A 24003-nucleotide genomic window follows, 5' to 3' on the forward strand; every position below is an offset into this window, starting at 1 on the left:
CTCCATCCCCTTTCCAGCCGGCACTGGCTATGTGCTGTGAACTGCCGTGGCTGCTGAGTGCAGGCAGGCACCAGGTGGCGGCCGGTTACTTGTCCCTTCTGCTGCCCACCCATTGGCCCTTTACGTGCTCCCCCTCTTGCTGTTCTCTCCCTGCTTTGCCCCTTTGGCCCCCCGAGCAGGGCGTGTCCCACTCCCAGCACTGTGAGGAGAACCAGCCCCTGGTTGCAGTGCTCAGCTCACCAACAGCCTGGCCGGCAGGCTCCTTTCTTGCCCCACTGCGTCTGGCGGGCTAGCGACCCAGAAAAAAGGGGGGAAGAGATGAGTTCTGCAAAGACATGGGCCAGGTCATCCCCCCCCGTGGCTCCCTTCCCTCCCACACAGTGCCAAAAAGCTACTGCTGGCCACATTCTGGTGTGATCCGTGGCAGAAATCAGGGGCGTGCATGTGACTCTGCGTCCCCCTCTCCCCCACGTGTTGCCTCAGGAACATGCAATACCAAGTACCAGGAGAGTACATAAAGCATAGAGTGACTTTTCTGGGAGGGCCCAGAACCTACTGAGTTAAGTGTTGTCTGGAATCAAAAAGCCAATCTTTGGTCTAGCACTTAATATATTTATGATCTCTCTTGCAAGTTTTACAACGCTTAGAGCAAAGGTGGACTTTTCTGAATGTGGATTTGGGATTAATTTAGCTACAGTGCATAGTGAGTGTGCATATCTTGTCAGGTACTCATCGAATAAGACAGGGCTCTGAAGGATTCATTGTTTAGGTTTGGCCAGTGCATGTGCTCCTTTTTAATTAAATAATTTGGTGAACTTTCTGTTCTCCTTCACCCCCTGTAGCTCAGATCTTCCTGCTATTGCTTCCAAAGCACTTCTAAGATCTAACTTGTTTGTTTCTAACCATGCAGCATAAACGCTTGCCATGCTCTTGACTACAGCAGGCATCTCCTCTCCAGTGTTCTCAATACTGACTTCATAACCTTTCAGTTGGTTAGAAAATGCAACTGCTAAAATGATCCGGCCTGTTGATCTAACTTTATTACTCCTTCGTTGAAGCAATCCCCTGGCTACCCCTTTTCATCGCATTCAAACTTAATTGTTTATCCCTTTGGTAGTGCATAATGACTCCCAACAACAGTCTACAAGTCAGAGTTAAGGTGGTTGTGCTGAAATATGCATTTCTTTATACTTGATGAAGATTTGCGTTTATGTGGACAGTGCAGGATTTATGTCGTCTTAAGTGCTGCTTAGGTCTTCTAAATGTTGTCACATAGCAACTGTAACTGTGTGGAGTGTGTGTATTTTTTTTTTTAAATTGTTTGGAATAAAAATGGTTCTTACCTTTTCAGCCTACTACTCTCATGGAGCCTAAAGCACCTTTTAAATGTTAATTAAGCCTCTCCTCTCCCATGTGAAGAGGTATCCTCTATTAACAGACAGGGAAAAGAGGGCATAGAGAGTGACTTTCCTCAGGATACTCTGCAAACTGACATCAGAACTGGGAATGGGACTTAGGAGTGGAATGAACTGACTGCCAATTCTCTGCTCTAAGCATTAGACTAGAATGCTTCACTGCCTTTCATTACTTTTTCTCTTATGGTATAATCTTGTTAAGAGTGGGTTGTTCTAGGTCTGTCCTGTAAGTGATAACACTGATTGATACCCAGTTAATCTAAAATCAGATTTATTACCATCTTGCTGAGGCAGGCAGTACATTGCCCAAATAGCTCTGTGACTTTCTGCATTTGTCACAGTGGTGGAACATGCATGTGAGTCTGCACTGTCCCTGTCCTTTAATCAAAAACATTTTAAATTTGGTGTAAAAACTGACAGTGCTGCACATTCAGAAATGGCTAACTTGTTTGCTGCAGTAACAAATGCTGTGTTCAATAGACCTCTCATCTGTTAATCACTCTGCCAGAATGTGCTTCCTGACAGGGGAGCTTTCCCCTTGTGCTGTGTGGTGTTCCTGATGACTTGCTGTTAATCCCCGGGGGAATTCTATGCCAAAAATTAAAAAATTCTGCACACAATAATTTAAACTCTGCAAATTTCTCCATATTTTATTTTGTCAAAATAGCACAAAATAATCACGCCAGTTTCAATTATTTTGGGAATTTATTTTGAAATACCTGTCAGCAAGTATGTCTCTAATAATATAGACAACAAAAAAGATTCAGGAAATGTTTTTTGACGAATAGATTCTTTACTAGGCATATTAATACAGAACTTGGAGTAATTCATTTAAACTACAATACAGAAATGTATTTCCCACACCCCTCAGAAGCAGTGGGCAGTGCAAAGGCTTGGGGGAGGTAAGGGTAGCAGAGAAGCTGAGGGAGAGGGAAATAATTGCTGGGAAGGAGCCTGGGAGTGAGCCTGGAGGGTGTTGGGTGTGTGTGTCGGGGTGGGGGGGGGAGGTGAAGGGAGGGAAGTATGGAACAGGTTTTTTTCGGGGGAGGGATTATAAGGGAGTTGGGGAACCTTCCCCATGCAGACTCTGCCTGACCCCTAGCCTCTCCCATTCAATCAGGAACATTTGTCCTTGTCCTCATGTGTCCCTGCACCCCTCCTACCATTCAGACCCTGGCTTAATGCTGTCACCTCACTAGCTTTTGTGCCCTGCTTCAGCCTGTTCGCCCACTACCCCTTCTGAACTCCAGTCTGTGTGAGGTGCCCCCCCAGCAGCCCAGTGTGCCTCGCTTTGTCTGTCCCCTCATACTCCGTGTCTCCTCATCTGTCTCCACGGGCAGGGTGCTGTGAGGAATTCAGCTCTCCTCCTCCATCTCTGCAGCTGGCTGCTCTGGCCTGTGAGCCAGCTGGCCTCTGTTCTGGTGCCACAGCAGCCTCTGGTGGGCAAAAGGGGTAATAGCAGCAGATCTCTGGCAGAATCTGTTTTCTGAGGAGAAAAAAATAATCTGCGGGCAACATGAATTCTGTGTGTCTGCAGTGGAGCAGAATTTCCCCAGGAGGAGTACTGTGTGCTAGACTTTTGGGAAGGCTTATTGAAGTGGATGTTTTTTAACTGCAGCCTGAACCACTTATTTGCCTGCTAACTTTATTGTATCAGCAGAATTGGTGAATGTCGCACCACACAGAATGGTATTTCTGCTTTTTAACCCATCTCCCTGTTACTCTTTTAATGGCTGCATGAGGCATTTACATTGGACCTTGGCTGAAATGCAGAATTTTTATGTCCTTTGGTGTGTTCTCTACCTGCTGTTCTGGCTTGAGGCACCTCATAACCTGTTTAGCTTTAACAATAGTTCTGCAGTTGAATGGTTTTATGATTAAGACATTGGACAGAGACTCCGGAGATCTGGGTTTAATTCCTGGCTCTGCCACAGGCTTGTGTGACCTTGAGCAAGTCACTTAATCTCTGTGTCTCAATCCCTTTTCTCTCAACCTTGTTGATTTATATTGTAAACTCCTCTGGACAGGGACTATCTTTAGCTATATAATTGTGGTTCTGATGATGATATGTGGAGGCCACAACCATCCTAATGCTTCTAATAATAAATTAATCTGCCAAATGATTAGGTTTTTAAAAAAAAATAAACATGCTGTCCAGTTTTGGCCCTTTCAATGTGTAAGTCAATAGTGCATATTTTACCTACTGGACAGTGAAGATAGGATGTTGCATTCTGGCAATTAGGATAGGAAATACTGGAAATAAAAAAAAAAGCTGTGTCAGATGGCTTGTATCTTAATAAAAAGAGCAGCTACTTGTGGCTCTTCAGTGCAAAGATCTTAGTGACTGCTTTTTCCAGGGAATGCCTGCCGGACAGAATGATTTGGAGAAGGATTTATGTAGAATGCCTTGATGGTACAAACAGGATTGATGAGCTTGATGCTAGTAGAGCACAGATGCTAAATTATGTGACAATCCTGGTCCTTTGTGCTCTGGGAAGAAGGTTAACATGTGAGAGACCTGACATAATGACCACCTGCACTCTGGGCGGTCTAGCTGTTCTGAGTAGACGTATTGTGAAATCCAGATCTTCAGTGAATATCCTATGTATGCTGTGTTCTTGGTTTGGTTGCTTCTACTTCCCTAAGGAGCTACGTATTACAGCTAGTTGACCTATCCTTTCGTGGGTTTTTTAAGGGAGTACGTATTTAGGTATTTTTTTCTCCCTGTTACTAAGATTTGGGATACCAGCATTTCCCCATCTGAGAATCTGACATCTTTGGCTAGAAAACCTGGCTGACTAACCACTTCTTGCACATTTGTCCCAAGTTGTTTACTGTTAATTGTGTGTCACCCTTTCCTCTTCCTCTATCTGGCAGATTCCTTCTGTTAGGTGGAGACATGCAAGAAGGCCTGGATTACCCATGATCCTATGTTAATAGTCCTTGTTTTGATGACTGGTATTATAAGGAGGTTGCTCTTGTTGTGTGATGTGGACATGGTCCTTTTTTCCACTGCTTTTTTCAGGGAAGGTGAGAAATTAAGCCTATGTTCCTTCATCTGAGTCTGAAACTAGTGTTCCAGAGGCTGTGTTCACATTGTCTAACCGAATCCCACTACCTTTGTGCCCCTAAGACTCCAGGTGCTATTAATTAATTTTGTATAATAAGAAGCTGCAGAGGAAAAGGCTGTAATGGCAAGACTATATACTGTTTGAAGGATAAGTCAGGAAATTCTACTCAGTGTGACCAGTTTTAGCAGGAAAAAAGGGGCGAGATATATCCGGTAACTTCATGTCAGCCTTATTGCTACACAGCAAGAGAAGAGAACCTAAATATGAACATATTGTCTATGTAAGCCTTATTGCATTTTGAGGGGGTAACCGATTCACAGGAATTGTAGGCCAAAAGATCCATTTCCTACTTTATTTAAAAAGCGCAAGTCGAAGAAAGAAACTTCTAAAAGAAAACAACTCCCCAACATTTTAAATAAAATTCCAATCAATATAGGAAAATATTAGACTGTATATTTTATTTCTAATTGGCTCCATGCCATAAATATTTATCAATCTGGCAGTGAAGTCATGTTGTTTTTCAATTATTCATATTGTTTATGTAATAATTGTTTGGGTTACAGTAGTGCATAGTGGCTCCAGCTGAAATTAGGGTCCAATTGTACAAGGCACAGGAGAATATATCCCTTCCTGCCCAGATAAATATGTTGATAGGTGGGTTGGCATAGGCACCTCTGTACCAACTGCTGGTCTCGCTAAGCCAGGCAGAGTCAGTGCAATCACATTTTGGATAAAGTCACACAACTCTGGATTTCTTGGCTTTTGAGTTCCTGATTTCTCAACTTTAATGTTGCATTAATGCTAGTGTGTGTATGTTTGGCTTTTTGGGTGGTGGTGGGGCAGGTTCTTCATATAACATTTTATAATCTATCCCCCTGTTTCAGAAAACTGGAAAAAATGTTCTATTTCAGGCATGCTAGTTGTCTTCATGGCATGTGCTCCAAAATTAGGAGAAGAAGGTACTTCAAAATTCTTGCAAGCATGAACTTTGTTTCTGCCCACCTCTAGGTTGATACTTTCAAATGAAGACTGACCCTATTTTCCTTGAAATAAGGTTGGTTATACTGAGTCATTCTAAGGACTCAACCATTATATCAGGGTCCATCCCCAATGTTCCCTTTAATTTTTCCCATCAATGTGCGGAATGAATTTTGCTATGTGCACCAATATGGACGTAATGTGTGGTGGGGCTGAGGGGTTCGAAATGTGGGAGGGGGCTCAGGGCTGGGGAAGAGGGTTGGGGTGAGGGCTCTGGCTGGGGGTGCAGGCTCCGGAGTGGGGCTGGGAATGAGGGGTTTGGGGAATGGGCTCTGGAGTGGGGCTAGGGAGAAAGGACGGCCCCGCCCCCAAGCAGCACCTGAGCCGGAGGAGAGCACCTCTCCCCGTAACAGCAGTCCAGGGCTGGAGCTGAGGAAGAGGCGCCTTTCTCCCCACAACAGCAGCTCCGGGGTTGGAGGAGTTAGGTGTGCGGCCCTTGGTGGCACCTTAGCGGGAACTTAGTCCACCCCTCCCTAAAGTATGAGATTTAAAAATAATAAATGTTGGGATCTTTTTATTTGCCATCTAGTTTTTGAACTCTTAGGATTCAGATTTTCAAGCTTTTTTTCCTGGAACCACAAGGGCTAGAAACCTTATATATAGAATCTGAGATTCTAATGTAATCACCTGATTCCAGATGTTGGAGCTTTAAAGACAACACCAAATATTGTGAGACTTGTGTTTAAAATCATGAATGTTGGCAATGCTGATGACTCACCCTTAAAATCAAGGTGATCTGTTTTCTTTCTCAAATTAGTGAGAGAAGATTCATCAGGGAAAATATTTCTTCAGACTGAACAGCAGAAGCTTATGGATTTCAAGATCATGAATAAAGGGTCTTGACTGCCTTTTACAGGGCAGGACCCCCACTTATCAGTATCGTCTTGTTAGAATCAAAGTTTCCAGTGACTAACTCAGTTAGTGACCACTCTGTGCCTCTCGGTTGGGCTGCTGTTCCCTTCCTTGGATTAGAACATTGATTTGTTTAAAAAAGATGGTCCTGGATGGAGTGTGAAATGTTAGGAGGAGAGTGAAGCACACAACAGTCTAGCTGAGAACAGAATTGAAGGAAATGTAGGGTGACCAGATGTCCTGATTTTTATAGGGACAGTCCTGACATTTAGGTCTTTGTCTTGTATAGCATCTATTACCTCCCTACCCGCTGACCTGATTTTTCATTCTTGCTGTCTGGTCACCCTAAGGAAATGAGAAATGAAATCGAAGTGTTGCACAGTGACAAGAATTTAGCGATTGTGAAGAGAGAACATTACACCAGAGAGATGGAAAATAAAGCTTTAACAAATAGATCCTGTGTATTTCTTATTTATCTCTTGCTCTTATACAGTGAGCTTCTAGGTACAAGTTACATTAATCAAGCTTATACCATGCTTTAATAATATTGTACACAAAGCAGAAATCAGACTGCTGCACAGTCAATGAAGGGGAATCTTCAGAAGTACCACTACAAAGAGAAATGTCTTGCATGCAATAAATAATCAAAATGTTTACACATGTTTAAGTGTAATAGGATCTCTGTCTAGTTGCAGTCTTCACTCCATCTCGAAAGAGGATTCTGCCACGAGCAGCCAGTCTCTGCATTACTTACAGAGACAGGGCAGTGCCTGCTTTGATGACGCTTGGGATTTGGAAAGTCTTTTGGACAATGGGATTTTAGCCCCTGGTGTAGTTGCATTGGTGTAAGCCCCTACATAAACAATTTACACCATATGTAAATAGACTGAAACCAGGTAAGCTGCATGCTAGAAGTGTGTGCTTGTGCAGCTGTGCTGGTGGCTAAAATTCCAGTGTAGACAAGGCTGAAGCTACCGTCAGAGTGCTTGCTATCTTTTATGTCAACATGTTTTCGCATGTAATTCCCCAAAGAATAGCATTATGGAGAGACGGAAGGAGGTATGCAACTGGTTGTGCTGTAATTTGCCAACATTAATTCTTTTTTTTTTTTTAAATGTCTTTTAAATTGTGTTACATGTGAAGCCGCTGAGGTAGGCTGGTAATACTTAACATTTAGAACATAATATAAATGCTCAGAGTGTTGTAAAAACATTATATAATTGAGCCTTTCAACCCTTCTCTAAGATTGGAAATTACTTTGTGTGCCAGATGACGTAGTATGTTCAAGTGACTTGCTTATGGCCTCACAGTGAGTCAGTCAGTGATGCAGCAGGGACTAGAATTTAGGCGTTCCTAGGCCCTAGTAACATACTCATTCCACTATTAAATCACAGGCTCTGTTGTCATGCTCTTTCTGCTACCTTGGAACACTACTTGGTTTTGACTTCTAAGAATCTACAGTTTTTCTCATGTAGGATGGAAAAAAACCCCTAAATGTTCCAATATTGTTTCTAGTAATAACATTTACTATCTGTAGTTGCATGTTAACAGTAATGGGATTATTACTGTTATGGTAGTCTGGATGTTAAACACTTAGAGTTTGTGGAAATATCTGTGTCTCAGTTACTTTGACTTGGCTATATCTTCAGGATAGCGTTGCAGAGGAAATCAGTGAGTGTGGATAACAAGCAATGAATCTCGTGCAGAAATATATGGGCCTTTACTTTTTTATTTTTTATTTTTTTGAATATGGAAGTTTTATATGTACTTGTGAATTGTGTTGGCTCAGCTCCACTGCCAACAGAGCAGGTATTGTACAGCACAGGCAGTGGGAGTGCAAGCTTCCATATGTTTTCCTTCCAACGTATGCCTACCCTGATCCGGAGGGACCACCTGGAGCAGTAAGCAGCTAATTTAGCTCTCCATTCCCATTCAGGCCTTGGTTTTGCTGAGAGTGCCAAGAAGGATACTGTTTATGTGGACCAAGACTGCCATCTCATTTCATGATGACCCCTGCTGACCTGGCTTGGATTTGAATTTGTGACCTAGAATGCTCTGTATCCCATTCCTAATCCCCTGAGCCATCTAGTTTCCCATAAATCTGTAAGTGATACCTTGACCCAAGATGCCAAAATGGGGTTACAATGAAGGGGGTCACATACTACGGTCCTGATGCTGCAGTTCTCTTCCATATGCAGAGTTGATAATCAGCAGCTCCCTTTATCATTTGTGCTTCCCTAAAACATGTTTAATTTTTCTCAGTGTTTGCCTATCTCTCGTGCTTATATGAATGCTTTTCTAATAAAACCTCACATTAAATAGAGACTTTGCCCCATCTGTAGTTCATCTGAATATAACCATTTTCCATTGACCTTTTGAGAGGGCATTGTGTGTCGTCTGTTGCTATTATGATGATCTGGCTGAGAATATCTTATTAATAAATTCATTTCCATGTTGTTGTGAATAGTATAATATAATCTTTAAATTTCTAGTTTTCTTTAAATGGGACTTTAGAAACAATATTTGATGCTTCTCTAGTGGTTCTGCAGCAGAGTTCTTTTGTGTTTTTATAAAAAATGGAATATTAAAAGTGATGTAATTCTGTTGCCACTTCAAGTGCAAGGGGAGAATAAAGATGGCTTATTAGAGAAGCACGTGTATTAGAGTGTTAGTTTCAGGCCTCTAGGGGAGGGTATTACAGACAGTAACTTCTCTTCCCCTTGTCCTTCTGTAAAGCTAGGTTTTGATAGTGTCTCCAAGTTATTAATTTTACACATACAAAAACAAACATGGGAGATGAATTGGAACCCGATCTTTTAGTTTTTACAACCCAATGATTCAGGAAAGCAGCCAGGTTATCCTTGGCTTTTGTCCTCAAACCCAGTAAAACTTGAGTAAAGGATTGTTGGAAAAATCATGAGTCCATCTTTCATTCAACTTGGCAGTGCTTTAGTTGGATGCTTACAAGGGGCCTCTCATCTTGCTGGTCCTGGAAGGTCACCATTGAAGACGGAAAGCATTGAATGTGTTGGAAAAGAAAACCAACATGTTAATTGTGGCCTGGAATAATGTGTCTAGTGTCCTTACAGGACTTTTGGTTAGGGGGAGGGATAGCTCAGTGGTTTGAGCATTGGCCTGCTAAACCCAGGGTGGTTGTGAGTTCAATCCTTGAGGAGGCCACTTAAGGATCTGGGGCAAAAATTGGTCCTGCTAGTGAAGGCAGGGGGCTGGACTTAATAACCTTTCAAGGTCCCTTCCAGTTCTAGGAGATTGGTACATCTCCAATTATTATTACCTAAGGACTTCAGAATGTGGTCTGAGAGAGCATGGCTTGTCTTAAGAGCAGTTGGAAAGCAGCATTTTAAAGGTTTAGCTCGGACTGACTTTGACTGTGTTTTGTGGAAGTAAAATGAATTGGTTTGTGACTGTGTGCTGAATGGGACTGCAAATACATTCCATGTCAATAAGGGCATTTTAACCTAAAATAAATACTGACTTTCCCCCCATAATGCAGTAACACAAACTACTGGAAAACTGTGAGAACAAGTATCGGGTTGGATGGAATGTCTTGCTCTCCCCTTTAGTACTATTTCAACTGCATCTATAGGTAAAGGAGTAAATCCAGATTCACTGATGTGTGTTGGAATTGTGTCTGTTTATGCTAGTGGTTCATTTGGTACATACTGTGTGATATAGCGGCACAATATAATGGGAGAGATTTACACCTATTTTAGATGGGTGCAAACTAACATCTCAAACTCGTGTGTGAAGAACAGGTTTCTCCTTGCAATCTCATTTTGGCAAAAATGTACCCTTTTTTGATCTGCCTTTATCTACATCTGGTTTCGTAGTGCAGCAGCCTTTCTGTGATTTAGGAATAAATGCATAATTTATTGTGTGTCTGAAATATTTTTTTTTATTCTGCCTTAATTCATATAATTTAAAGGGAGAAGAGGGAGGAAGGCTGGGGAAAGCCCTTTAACCTTATGAAAACAACTTAAGTTGGAAATTCACGATTCTAATTCCACAGCACATGGTAAAGGACCCAAATAGTGAGGTTGTGAATGTGCATTTTAAATCAGCGTTATACAGGCTCTAAATGAAATCCTTTTTCCAATTTATTATTAACATAGTTTCTTCTCTGCATGGCTTCTTCTCTATGAAGACTAAAAATGAAGCTTAAATTATGCTGCGGAAAGATAATGCTGCTGTTCAAATGCCTATTGTTTGCTGTGAATTAATCAAGTGCTGTTTATGAGAGAGAGAGAGAAACTGATTGTGAGGTGTTACATATACTGAAAAGTAATTAAGGCCCCCATCTGCAAGCTGCTTTGTGTGGCATGGGGGTCCCCTTGCATGGTGCAGCTTGCTATATTCGAGCCAAAATTAAGATGTAGAGAAATATTATAAACTATCTCAGAGATGAGAAATGGGGGGAGGGGGAGTTCATTTATCTGATTTACGGGTATTTCTTGGTGCTCATCACTCTAGTATCTAAGCATCTTACAAAATGAATTTATCCTTGCAGTACCCCTGTGAAGTGGGAAGTATTATGTCCCTCTTACAGCAGGAGAAATTAAAGTGCAAATAATAAGTTACGTGAGTTGCCCAATTTCACAAGTTTGTGGAAGAGCTGTGACTAGAATCCAGACCTTTTGACTTCATTCCAGTAACTTCCCTACCAGCCCATCCTAATTCTTTGTCCATTATTGCCCTTAATATAGGCAGTAGAATTCCTGATCATATCTGATAGCAAGAAGTCATCCTACTCTACTGTAGAAAGGTGGTGTTTGTTACCATTCTTTTGGATGAATCCATTTTAGGCTTTACTTTGATAATTTTTAATGATAAACTTGCCCTTCTACCAAAATGCAAATGCAAGAACCAGCCATCTTAGTAAGTATTTTTAAAAACTGGAAAATCCACCAGAGTTTAGATTTATTTTCTCAATCACTGACATGAAGTAGGATTTTTTTTTGTATTTATGCCAGATTAATTTTATAGAATCTTATTCTGAATAACCCATGCACCAAAATTGTTTCTAAATATATTTGTTCTCAGGAGAACAATTTAAATTTATCCTAGAGCAGTGTTTCCCAAATTTGGGATGCCACTTGTTTAGAGAAATCCTCTGGCAGGCCGAGACAGTTTGTTTACCTGCCCCGTACGCAGGTTCAGCCGATAGCGGCTCCCACTGGCCGTGGTTCGCCGCTCCAGGCCAATGGGAGCTGCTGGAAGTGGCACGGGCTGAGGGACGTACTGGCCGCCACTTCCAGCAGCTCCCATTGGTCTGGAGCAGTGAACCGCGGCCAGTGGGAGCCGCGATCGGCCAAACCTGCGGATGGGCAGGTAAACAAACCTGCCAGGCCCACCAGGGGTTTTCCCTACACAAGCAGCGTCCCAAGTTTGGGAAACACTGTCCTAGAGATATGAAGTCACTTGCTGTAAAAAGACATGAGCCTGTTTCATATAGACTACTTTACTTTATTTTGAGCTAAGTAAGCCATCCTAATTCTATCTTTTTTGAACATGAGGCCATGTTGTCATTGGTAAATTTTGGATCTTGATATATTTTTGCTAAAATGACCAGCAGCATTCAGGGCTCAACACCTAGAAAATGGTTGCTGTGACTTTCTTTGTTATGGACTCCAATACAAACAAAATGGAAAGTGGAAAAAGAGGAATGGGTATCATAGTTAAAGCTCAGGACTAGGACTTGGTACATCTGGATTCTTTTTTTGCTCTCACAAACTTGATATATGACCTCTTTGCTTCAGATTTCCAGGTGTAAAATGGAGATAATTCCTATTTGTGCTTTGTTTATTTATTAACTAGTAACTCTGGTAATTTACAATTGATTATACCCCATTTTTAGACTAGTTTTCATGTAAATCTATTATATTTACATCGCAACTTCAGATCAACCTGATAAACAAGGTAATTATATTTTTAAAAAAAGTCTATTTGCAAGTTAGAGTGTATGATCGGTGGTGTTTTTGACAGTACAGACACATGTTTGATTAAAGATATAAACTCTGTGGCAAAACCTCTTCTTTTCAAACAAGAGACGTGTAAAATGTTCCTTAGTAAAACTGATCTTATTTAAAGTACAAATCCTGGATGCAGATACCCTTTTTTCTGGGTAAGGCCTATTTGTAATTTAAACCTGGTATGTGTAACTGTTACAATTAGTAAAGATGTTCAGAACTCACCGTATCACAATGAAGCCAGATATCTGACACTTTAAGCATCAAACACATCTATCTCGGGAATACTACAAAATGTAGTTAATTCATTTCCTCAGGCTTCCCTGGAATTTCTCCTTCCTTCCCCACTACCTTTCTGTTTCCTCCATAATAGGATGGGCACTGTGGCATCCCCAGAATACCAGACATTCCAGTACTTCTGGGAATGGCATGATTGCGCCCTGCCGGAGTGATGTGTGAGGTGGGTCACACTGGCTGGGGGTGGCACGCTCTGAAAAAATGGGGTCCTCCATGCACGCCCCAACTGCATGTGAAAATACCAGACAACCATATCCAGTTCTAAATTGCTACTGGATAGGGGGCAGTACTTCAGAAAACCAGGACTGTATGGCTTAAAACTGGTTAATTGGCTTCCCCAGTGGCCTAATGGATAAGGCAATGGCTTTCTAAGTCAAAGATTGTGGGTTCAAGTCCCATCTGTGGTGAAAAACTACTTTTTTGGGAGGGAGGGATAGCTCAGTGGTTTGAGCATTGGCCTGCTAAAGTCAGGGTTGTGAGTTCAATCCCTGAAGGGGCCATTTGGGGATTGGTCCTGCTTTGAGCAGGGGGTTGGACTAGATGATCTCCTGAGGGTCCCTTCCAACCCTAATAATCTATGATTCTATGAAAGCAACCTCAGAGGCCCATCTCAAAGGGTCCTAAAGCCTGGGCTCCAGGCTTAGCTCAAATGTGTACATTGCAATTAAACAGCCTCTTAGCCTGAGCCCTGCAAGCCCAACTCAGCAGGCCATTTGTCTTTTGCGGGTGTCTAATTGAATGGTGAAGACTGCATGTTCTGTTCACTTAGTGCATTTAGCAGTTGCTGCTGTAACCACAGGCTTATGGAAAGGTTAGGCACTTAAAGAATTTATTTTTATCAGTTAGCTATTTAAGTTGGCTTCTTTGTATTATGAAGACTTTTTATATTCATGCCCTAATGTTCTAAGGCATTTTCAAAGAGAACAGTTTCCAGGTCTATTACCTTAACATGAATTCAGGGGAAACTAAAACTGAGGAGTGACTTCTAGAACTTCTATTTCTAGATTGCAAATTATTCCACCATATCAACAATTTCATGGTGTAAAATTTCTGTACTCTTTGAACATGTTACAAAAGGTTAAAGATTCTTTCTGCAGAGAATGAAAGTTACAAATTGCGCTGCAGCTGTGTGCTAGATTCCAGCAACCCCAGCGAAATACTCAAGTCTGCTGTGTGGTCTGTCAAGCTATTTCCTGACTTGAATTGCTCTGCAGTGCCTGTTCGTACGTAATTGCTTGGTCTCATTTCTTTTTCAGTTGAGGATTAGGATTATTATCAGGATTTAATAGTTCATGGGAAATGCTGTTGGCGTACATTGACTTGGTATTCCAGAGAGATTATGAGCTGAGTAATTAATTTAGTTATCTGTAAAACCTTTTCTTACACCTGTCTTTAAATCTTATTTATTGTTAGATGTATTTAACATGTTCTTTATCATTTTTTTAAATAAAGAGCAGTTATGGTCAGAAAATGCCCTGGGTAAAAAAGGCACATCCTTACTCAGTACAACCGCTGGCCTCTTCCTTTTTATTTAATCAAATGTATGTGTTAGGAAAGCAAACAAATTTTTAACCTGCTTTTTAATTCTGGTGGCACTCTGAAGCTAACAGAGCTATGGGAGAGTGAGATGGGTTCTGTTTGTTCTTGTGCATCAGCAGGAATTGTAAACTAAGATTCAATTGTAGACTCTGTATTATTGGTGAAAAAGAACCCATTTAGACTTTCAGATCCCATTCTGACTTGGAGAGAAGGGTGTTAGCCCTTTCTCCTTGTGAATGGAACAAATTTGATATAGCAGTCATGATGCAATCAACGTGGCCCCTACACTTACAATTTTGAGATGGCATCAAATGTCATAATTTGACACTAATATAGGCTAGGAAGATGACATGAAATCATTCTTCTCTTCTTGGCAATAATACCAGTACTTGACATGGGGTGGCTGAGTTAAAGATTGAGTGCCTCTGTAACGGGGTTCACACTGTGCCCCTGGGCCCCCCTTTTCAATGAGTCAGGGACACTCCAGTCTGGTGCAACACCCGTGCTCTTTATTCTCAAAAGGTTTCCCACCACCCGTTCCCAACTATATACAGTCTTTGCCTACAACAGACTAGGAGGCAACAGACTAGGATGCTCCCACTTCCTTCTGTGCTTGACATTTCTCTCTCCCTTTTTCCCCCTTCTCTGCCTTTCTCTCAGCCTTTATAGCCAGGATAATAAGACTGGCAGGTGCGGCCAGTTATTGGGCAGGCACGGGGCTATTCACTCAGCCCCAATCCATTCCCTTGATTGGGCCTGGAGTGGCAGGCGCTGATATCATTAAGGGCTTCTCAACCAGCACCTTGCCACAGCCTCCGATAATACATTGCTTTTCACTCTCTATAAAACTTATGTTCTTATGTTCCCTTTCAGGCATGCAACAAGTATTCTTTTCTTGTTAGTGTTGTATGTGAATGGTGTCATTTTTAAAGTATGCATATTTGAATGCTCTGAGATATTATATGTATAATGAAGTCATATGATCATCTGTTAGTACTTTCGATATCTTGGTGAATGTACTTTGCTTGATATGTTTAACCCAGTTATACATTATTAATTTTAGCATCAACAACAAAAATCTCTGACCTGAATGATCAATGATGCAGAATAATGACCAAGTTTTCTTAATAGTCATAGTGCACGCAATCTACCCGGTAAAGATGACTATGTGGTCTAATACAGCTCTGCAGTATTCCCCTCTGAGAGGATCAAAAAGATTTGGTGCCACTAAATGATTGACTGACAGTAACGATCAGAGTCACATCTCTGAATGCACCTCAAAGGCATTGTCTGGACTAGTGGAGGTGGGGGCATAGGAGGGTAGTGGCCCATTTAAGAGTCCCTTCTCCCTTGGTGGTTGTGAGTGGGAGGTGACTGGGAGAGGGGGGCCCATCACCTGAGTGGAAAGGGGTGAGGGCCATCAAAGCTCAAGTAAGCCATTGGCTCCTGCAAATGTAGGGGATGGTATATTAAATTCTGTGCTCCCAGAGTCTAGCCTGAGTCCCCTCACATGTCCGATTAGTAGCTCAACTCTCAGGAGCTCTTTCCCAGCCTAATGGCAGTGGCTACCTGCAAGAATGAAGTCACAAGTGAGAGAGAGGATTCTGAAGTATAAAGCAGGCAGTGGTCTACAGTTGTAACTGCCAGTTCTTCAAATCACTAGGAATACAAGGTGGATGAAATTTGAGAGTCAGTGTTTAGATCCAGCCAGCCATTCAGGGGCAGTTAGATCTCTGGAACCTTGGTTCTTGACCAGTTTTACTTATTGCAAAGCAACTAACATCTTGAACATTCAGGTGTACATTATGGAGGAGTTTACTTAACTTTATTTGAAGGCATAGATTTGCCCTCTGAGTTGTTGACACTACACGGTGCATTGTCATGGCTACTGCAAGGACAGCCTCTATCAGGGTTAATAAGGGGATCAGCAGGGAAGGATTTAGATAGGGTTTTGGAACTTGGGGATCTGCAACTGGAGGAAGAGGTTTGAAACTCTGATGGCAGCCCTCCACCTGGTGGAAGCCATTATGGAAGAACCATGACCTGCACAATATGACTCACTGTTTGGATAGTTCTCAGATGAATTAATTTACTAAAGATGTGGTCTAATGCAGTGGTTCTCAACCAATGGTATGTGTACCCCTGGGGGAACACAGAGCTCTTCCAGGGGGTACATTTAACACATAATAGATATTTACCTAGTTTTACAACAAGCTACATAAAAAGCACTAGCAAAGTCAGTACAAACTAAAATTTCATACAATGACTTGTTTATACTGCCCCATATAATATATACTGAAATGTAAGTACAATATTTATATTCTTTTTTATTTCTTTTATAATTATATGGTAAAGATGAGAAAGTAAGCAATTTTTCAGTAATAGCATGCTGTGACAGTTTTTTAGTTTGTCTGATTTTTGTAAGCAAGTATTTTTAAGTGAGGTGAAACTTGGGGGTATGCAAGACAAATCAGACTCCTGAAAGGGGTACAGTAGTTTAGAAAGGTTGAGATCCACTGGCCTAACTAAACCACATCCCTTGCATCTTGTCCATTTTTCCATGTGTCCTGGACAAACCATCTCTTTCCTGTTCTCGCTCTTTATGCTTGATTAGCTGAAATGCTGCTGTTACCCACAGTCTCTTGATTTGTACATCTGAGAGCAGAGAGCTCTCAGTGAAAGGCACTTTTCTCTGTACTTCCCCCTTGCTTCATTCTTGAAAACAGCAAAATAGCAATTTGCAAATGCTCCATTTTAGCTGCTAAATTCCCTGAAGATTCTGTCTGCACTAGGGATGCCCCACTCTGGAGCTGAACGGGTCTTTCTCTGCAGTTGCAGCTTTGGGCTGCTGCAGGCTGTGTCAGGTCCAAGCACTTGAACTGAGAGCAGGGCGTCTCTCGCTTCTTGCTGGAGGAAGCTGCCTGATTTGAACACAGAGGGGTCAAAAGCCGGATCTGCAGGGCAAGGGGTAAGGAGCACCGACTGGGACAAGAAGCCTGGGATAGGGAACGGAAACTAAGTCTGGAAGCTGTGGGAGAGGGACTGGGGAGGGAAAATGGGACCGTGAGTTGGGAGTGGGGTTGGGGACTGGGATTGGGACTGGTTCTCCAGCTTTCCCTGAGTGGGCCCTGTGGGAGGGGCTCCCCACCCACCCCTCACTTCTGGCCTGCAGAAATTCATCATTGGGCTCCTGCCCTGCGAGCCTCACTGGACACAGCCAATACGCCACCTGAGCTGCCTGCGCAACATCCAGCCAGTCTGCCTCTGAGCTTAATCCAGAGAACATCTCTATGTGCTCATGCTTCATAATATCCACTTCCTCGCCCTTGTGTCCTGCCCCAACACCAAGTGGCCGGACCTCTTACCACCTTAGAAGGACAAGGAACCCCAATGGGCCAGTCTGTACTCCACTCTGGTTCTATGGCCCTCTGAGGATACTAGTTGGCGGCTCCTCTAAGGAGCCATGAACATGGGTGTGCACCTGGTGCAATTCACAAACTCCCCTGACATTCGTCCCTTGTGCTGCATCTATTTAGTGTGCAGCCCTTCTTCTAGCTCCTCTAAAACCTTCTACTGAGGTCTATGTACACCCTATTTGTGACCTTACAAAATTTCAGGACTGCCTCGTCAATTTCTTCCTGGCATTGACTAAGATGGACCTCCATCCAGGAGGAGGAAGCTGCACATGGGGAGCTCTGCGGATGCGGGACCTATTTCTGACCCCTTGTCTGCTTGCATATCTGGGTAGCGTCTGACCTCTTGGACACCTTTGAGGAGTGGTGGGAACTGTTTGGGACTTTCTGCTTGATGTCCCCTTCTAGTTCCTTTATTTTTCAACCTTGGACCTCATTCCCATTCCTGTTTTCTCCTTTGTCCCCCATAATCAGTTGGAACCTGGACTTAGTGGTCCCTCTGCCTTAGTTGAGGGGGAGGGCCTTTAGTTATGGATGGGCATAGACCTGCCTGCACAAGTACTTCAAATAGGACAGACTTTCCATCTTCAGGAAGATCTGAGGGGTCCTGCTGTATTAATTTAGATGGAATAAATGGGCCAAAAGTCCTTGTATAACCCAGTCACTGTTCAACAGTATAAAGAAGGTTTGGTATACAGAGACCTCAGCCCGCTTAATGCCATGGCAATGACACCATTAAAAATCCTTCTAACTTTCTATTAAAGATACAGAAAAGGAGGGAAACCAGTTACAGCATTTGAAATGTAAAATATTAAGTAAGGCTTTCATTTTAACAACATCCCTTGTTCCTTTCCCTTTAGCTGGAGAGACTTTTTAGATGGAAACTCCCCCTTGTTTGACAGTCTTTTAGAGGGTATCAAGGATGGTAATAACTGTCCTTTTGGGGAGAGAAGGTTTGAGGTGGGCTGGAGCAGTTGTTGTTGCTGTTAGTCTGATCACATTTCATCCAAGGTAGTGGTTGAGATTCATCTGGAGTTGGCAGAGGGTGGCGATATTATCTGGGTCCCCCTCTCTGCCCTGGTCTGGTCAAGTTATCTCTTGGGATTAGGATAAAGAAGGTTCCCAGTTCCAGAAGATGGTGAAGGTAGCAGCCATGATGATGAGGCTTGTTTCAGTAGCCTACATCTGTTCTTTTCTCTCTTCCTCAAAATTTTTTTAAGGATGCAAAAAGGTGATGGTGATTGGAATAGCTCATCCTCTTATTATTTATTGTCAACAAATTAGGCCTAATGTCCAACACACCAATTTTGGTTCATTATTTTCCAGTTCCCCATCTGTTTATATTAGCATGATTTCAACACTGTCCTTGAATTTTCTTAAGTCCTATGATCTTTGGACTAATTTAGTTTCTCTGTGTTGTTCTCTTGTACCTGCTTATATCATTCTTTATTGAAAATGTCTTGACCTATTTTCCATGGTAAATACCTAAGCAGGTGCAAGGTATAGCCCAATTGTCACAATAATCTTGTGCAAAAAATACATGATAATGTAATTGAAAACTCTGTTGTCATGCATATACTTAAGGGGTCTGAATTAAGGTTGTAGACTACCTTTAATTCTTGCATTTCCTAACTTTTGAGTGCTTGGTATTGGAGTCTTAATGTTCCTTTAACATAGGTTTTGTGTGTGTGTATGTTGATGTTACAAGTTAAAGTGAGCTCACAGTAGTCCATTTTATAAAACATTTGCTACTTGTACCTTTTTTTCACATGTGGGAAAAAAAACAAAGCAAAGGTGTGAAGAGTTCGGAATGTTTAAAAGTATTATATAAAGGCAGGTGTGAACAACCTTAAGATTAAACCTGAAAAACTAACAGGTGTGGGAGGAGCTTATCGTAGGGGATCAATGGTAGCCCAAAGAAGGGGTGTGTGGGGGATAGAGGAGTTGGAGAACCCTGTTTACACTACCTTAAATGTAATTATAACTTTTCTTAGAGAGAGTTCTGTCCATTGAATTGGATATATTGGGACACATTCTTTAATAGCTCCAGAATTTGGCTACCAGTAACAGTGTTTGTTAGAGATTACTTTATACCAAAGCCCTGGATCTACAGAGCTCCCTACTGTAGGAGTTTGAATGCTTGCCCAAACTTGTGCCTTGGGTCCATCTCTAATTTTAGTGTATGATTTCAGGGATGCCTCATAAGGTCAGAAGTTAATGGTTCTAGACAGCTGTGATGAATCTTGCAGTCTAATTTTCCTTAGTTATTTATTATTGCTATTAGTATATCATTTTTGAAGCTCTCCTTTCTAAAGTGCAAGTGATCATCTGGGTTGAAAATTAATGTGGTGAGACTGCTAGAAATGATATAAAATAAATTAGCTGGCATTTTTTTCAAAAGAACTGTATGAGGTAATTTAACCTACATGGCACTTTTTGAGCTGTTTGCTCACACTCTTTTACTTTTTAGTTTGATCAATAAAACAATTTAATGTTTGTAACTTGCAGAGAGTGCTTGTGAAATTTACCCTTTCAGCTGTGTACAAGATTATGATGGATCGTCTACCTGAGTTCTTGAAGATCTCTGGCATTTTTCTTGTTGAGTGCTCATGAAAGAGCTGTATTGATTGCCCTGGAAACTGAAGTTCTCTGTGTACATGGTAACAGCATGGTGCAAGGTCTGCCGTATAGCTTGGCTGATGGACCTCAACCCTAACCTGGGGCAAATGTCTCTGTGGGTGAGAGGGTAGTTCAGGCTCCAAGTACATTCAGTCCTTCCTTGGGCTTTCTGCTCATGGCTCATCTTACATGGGGAAATTAACCAGGATAGCTATTGTGGATAGCTAAATGGGAAAAGATGCTCTTTTTTCTACTCAGGGAGTTATTTCAGAATAGCTACAGCACTTTAAACTCACACCCTACCCTATTCCAGAATAAGTTCCCAGTGTAGACAAGCCCTTAAGAGATCAAAAAAGGGGATCATGCATGTGCATGAGAGAGAGATGGAAACCTATTAACTAGGAACTGGATGAAGGCAACTAAATTCATTTCACATAGGCTACTTGAGATCTGTTCTTTGAGAATATACCACACATGCTTTATTGCAACAGGACAGTATATAGTTTTATGTGCCTCCAACTTTTTAAAAAATGGTTGGGTAATACATGTTCTTATCTACAGTATTTCATATCTCAAGGATGAGCTTTTTCTAATATATTTTATATTTATCTTGCTTGTATGTGTTTTACTGTAGTTTAAGAAGTGAATGTTCAGAGTTGCGGAAGTGTCAGGTACATGGTTAGCTTAAAATAAATCAGAGTGTAACAAGAAAATAGTGAGTCAAGCACAAATATTTGAACAGTTGGCTACAGATGGCAGATGTGATTGCATGATTTACAAGAGTGTGACCCATTATGTCAGATTTAGCCATCAATCAGTTACTTGAAACAGCGTTACAGGGATTTCCAGAATAAGTATTGTATTTTGGATTGGAGGTATTGCATTCTTTGGTGGAAAATTAGAGAGAGAAGAATTGGCTTCTGTTCTTCATGGCATTTAACTGAAGAAATCTTATTTTAAATGAAGATAGCTTAGCGTTTACTTGTTTTTACTGATCTGTAAGGATGTTCTCTAAGCTTCTGTCTTAAAAACTATTTACCTTTTAATGTCTTCCACATCAAAGGTTTATTTCAAAGGATAGCTGGCATGTATTTCTTTGTAACCAATCCCATGTTGCTGCCAGAAGGAAGAAAAGCAGATTCCACTTCGTTAATGCATGTGTATGATTTTTCCACGTATTCACGACTTTTCAGTGCATCATTTGCCATGGTATTTAGAATCCCTGGCTAACTTCGTTTCTGTGGCAAGATCATCCTCTGCAACCTGATAAAATCCCAATGATAAAATCCCCACAGCCAAATGTTTTTGTTTCATTTCATAAACACGTGCTTCACTTTGTAATCATATTTGTTTCTAGCGCACAAAAAAACATTCACATTGTTCCAGCTGAAAATCTTTGTAATTCTTTGAGTAAAAAACCAGTATACTAGTCTACTAATTGGTTAGGCCTTCTACTCCTTGGCTTCTTTTCTTTGATTACTGCTATGCTTCAACTTATTTGCATTTTCAGCACTTAGCTGAAGTCCAGCTATTTTCTTTCCAAATAATCAAATGTGCTAACAACGTTTAAGATTGATATGGGGCTGGTTAGACAGCAATGCAGGGCTTTTAAAACTGATGATAATTTGAATTAATTTGGTCTGTCTTCAGTGATCTTTACCCCTACGGTTAGAATGGTAGAAAGTTGTGATGAACTTTGACACAGATTCCTTTTCAGTCATAGATTTGGGTTAGAAATATGGATCTTCTGTCTTAAATTCTGGAAGAGATGGGGAAGAACTCAGGATTACATTAGTCACATTTTAGCCCATTGTTTCCTACCACTTTCTTTAACTGTATCCAATTCAATGAGCTAAATACATAGGAAATTTGAGGGCAACATGTGCCATTCCATATTTGCTAATGACTGGGAACAGACTTTCAGACAACATCAGATGTGTTGTTTATTCATTGTTTGTTCACTGAAATACATCGTATCTGTTGCACTGAACATCTTCCCTAATTTAAACAGCCACGCCTTTGATCTGGGTGCCTATTAAATGGGTTCTGCCTTCTTACTGCTTTGGCTATAGGTTTTTATCATTTTCTAAAACATTACTTTGTGTTTTATTATTTCAGCAGGCAAAACCTTATGTCTTTGATAGAGTGTTACCACCAAACACGACCCAGGAACAAGTTTATAATGCCTGTGCCAAGCAGATTGTTAAAGGTAAGTGTCACAATTGTTCTCTATTACAGCAAATGTAAACGTTAATTTTTTTTCTGGATTTAACAGCAGTATTGTCCCATTTACATTGGAGTTCATCTTCTGGTAGGAACCAGCTTTTAAATGAGTTTCAGAAACAATTTCTGCTAACGTGGGTTAAACACAGTTTGTTTAGTGAGTGTGGAATCATTTTAAAACACTGTCAGAAACTATTTCCTCCAGTAGATAAAACAGTAGGAAAGCACCTCGTCTAGAAAATGGCTTTCTAAGATTGGTTTAACATGTTTTTGTCTGCTGTACTGTGACTAAGGAAACTGTGTTTTAAACCCATGTTAGCAGGAACTTTTTTGGGGAAAAAAAAATCCCACAAAACAGTAGTAGAGACTGCTTTCTAAAAACTTTCCTAAATGTGGGTAGGCCCATAGGACAGGGCCTGGTCACCTATACAACTGAAGATGATAGAATGGCTTCAAGAAAGATGAGAAACTTCAGTTTTGCTAAAAGGATGAAGATCAGCTGCTGCTGAGGTACTTTACTAGAACAATTTATGGCTTCAAAGATGTTTCTTGTCTAAGAAGAGAACACAAAGGGCTTGAATCAGCTGCTGCTTTGTGCACAGATAGCACCCATTAAAGGAAGCTAAACACACAAAAAAGTACGTCTACACTGTAGCTGGCAGCATGCCTCCCAGCCCAGGTAGACAGACATGCATTAGTTCTGCTCAGTCTAGTATGCTAAAAATAGCAATGTGGACTTTGAAGCATGAGCAGTGGCATGGGCTAGTCACCAAACTATGAGCATGCCTGACCCCTGGAGTCTGAGCTTGGTTGGCTAGCTCGTTAGCACACTAGCTCAAGTAGAGATTGCATATGTCTGTCTGTCTGGCCTGGGAGTCACACTCCAAGCGGCAGTGTAGACATACCTTAGTGACAGTCAGATTGCACACCTGTATCTGGAAAAAAAATTACTATAAGTCATTTCAGTTTTATGCTTTAACTTGAGAACCATGAACTTATTCAGCACCCTCTAAGGATGTGATCCAGAGGTGCTGAGCAATAGCAGGTGGCCATGTAGTTGTTCAGTACCTCTCAGGGTCAGCCCAGATTGGTTTCATAATGGCAAATAAGGCACCAAGGCCGATGGTTGCACTTTTTGGATGCTGAAATCACTTGACAGCCTTGTTTAAAGCTTTTTAATGCTCCTTTAGGGTGTTATAAACTGTCCAGGGGTGCATTGATTTGTTGTTTAATGCTGTGTTACTCTCAGTGTGAGGCATGCTACCTGGGGGTGTGATGGGCTGGCTGGGGAAGTGTGGACCCACCTCTCAGTTATTCTCCAGAGTCTCCCTCCCCCCGCCCCACAAAAATGAAAGCAGTGTCTTCAGCTGTTATGGTTGCAAAGGAAATCTTCAAAACAGAAGTGAGTGTAAGATGGATATCTATCTACCTGAGTTAATAGACAACCTGAAACAACAGCTCTGAGGTCTGAACTGCCTCATTCTTTTAATGGGGTTTAACTTCGATGCCAGTGATGTTGTTTTAAATGTCAACATTAACTATTTCATGG

At 41.5% G+C, this 24003-nt stretch overlaps 1 protein-coding gene across 7 annotated transcripts in view; it reads left to right on the plus strand.

Moving 5' to 3' along the window:
- Positions 1–24003, plus strand: part of KIF5C (kinesin family member 5C) — a 121433-nt gene that overhangs the window by 20559 nt on the left and 76871 nt on the right. For all 7 annotated transcript variants that reach the window (XM_045032317.1, XM_045032319.1, XM_045032318.1 and 4 more), the window contains one exon: positions 22350–22440. In XM_045032317.1, coding sequence (XP_044888252.1) covers positions 22350–22440 — 91 coding nt within the window. The remainder of the gene's footprint in view (positions 1–22349; positions 22441–24003) is intronic.

The sequence above is a fragment of the Mauremys mutica genome, chromosome 10 (genome assembly GCF_020497125.1).
Source record: "Mauremys mutica isolate MM-2020 ecotype Southern chromosome 10, ASM2049712v1, whole genome shotgun sequence".
In the NCBI taxonomy this organism is placed as follows: Eukaryota; Metazoa; Chordata; order Testudines; family Geoemydidae; genus Mauremys; species Mauremys mutica.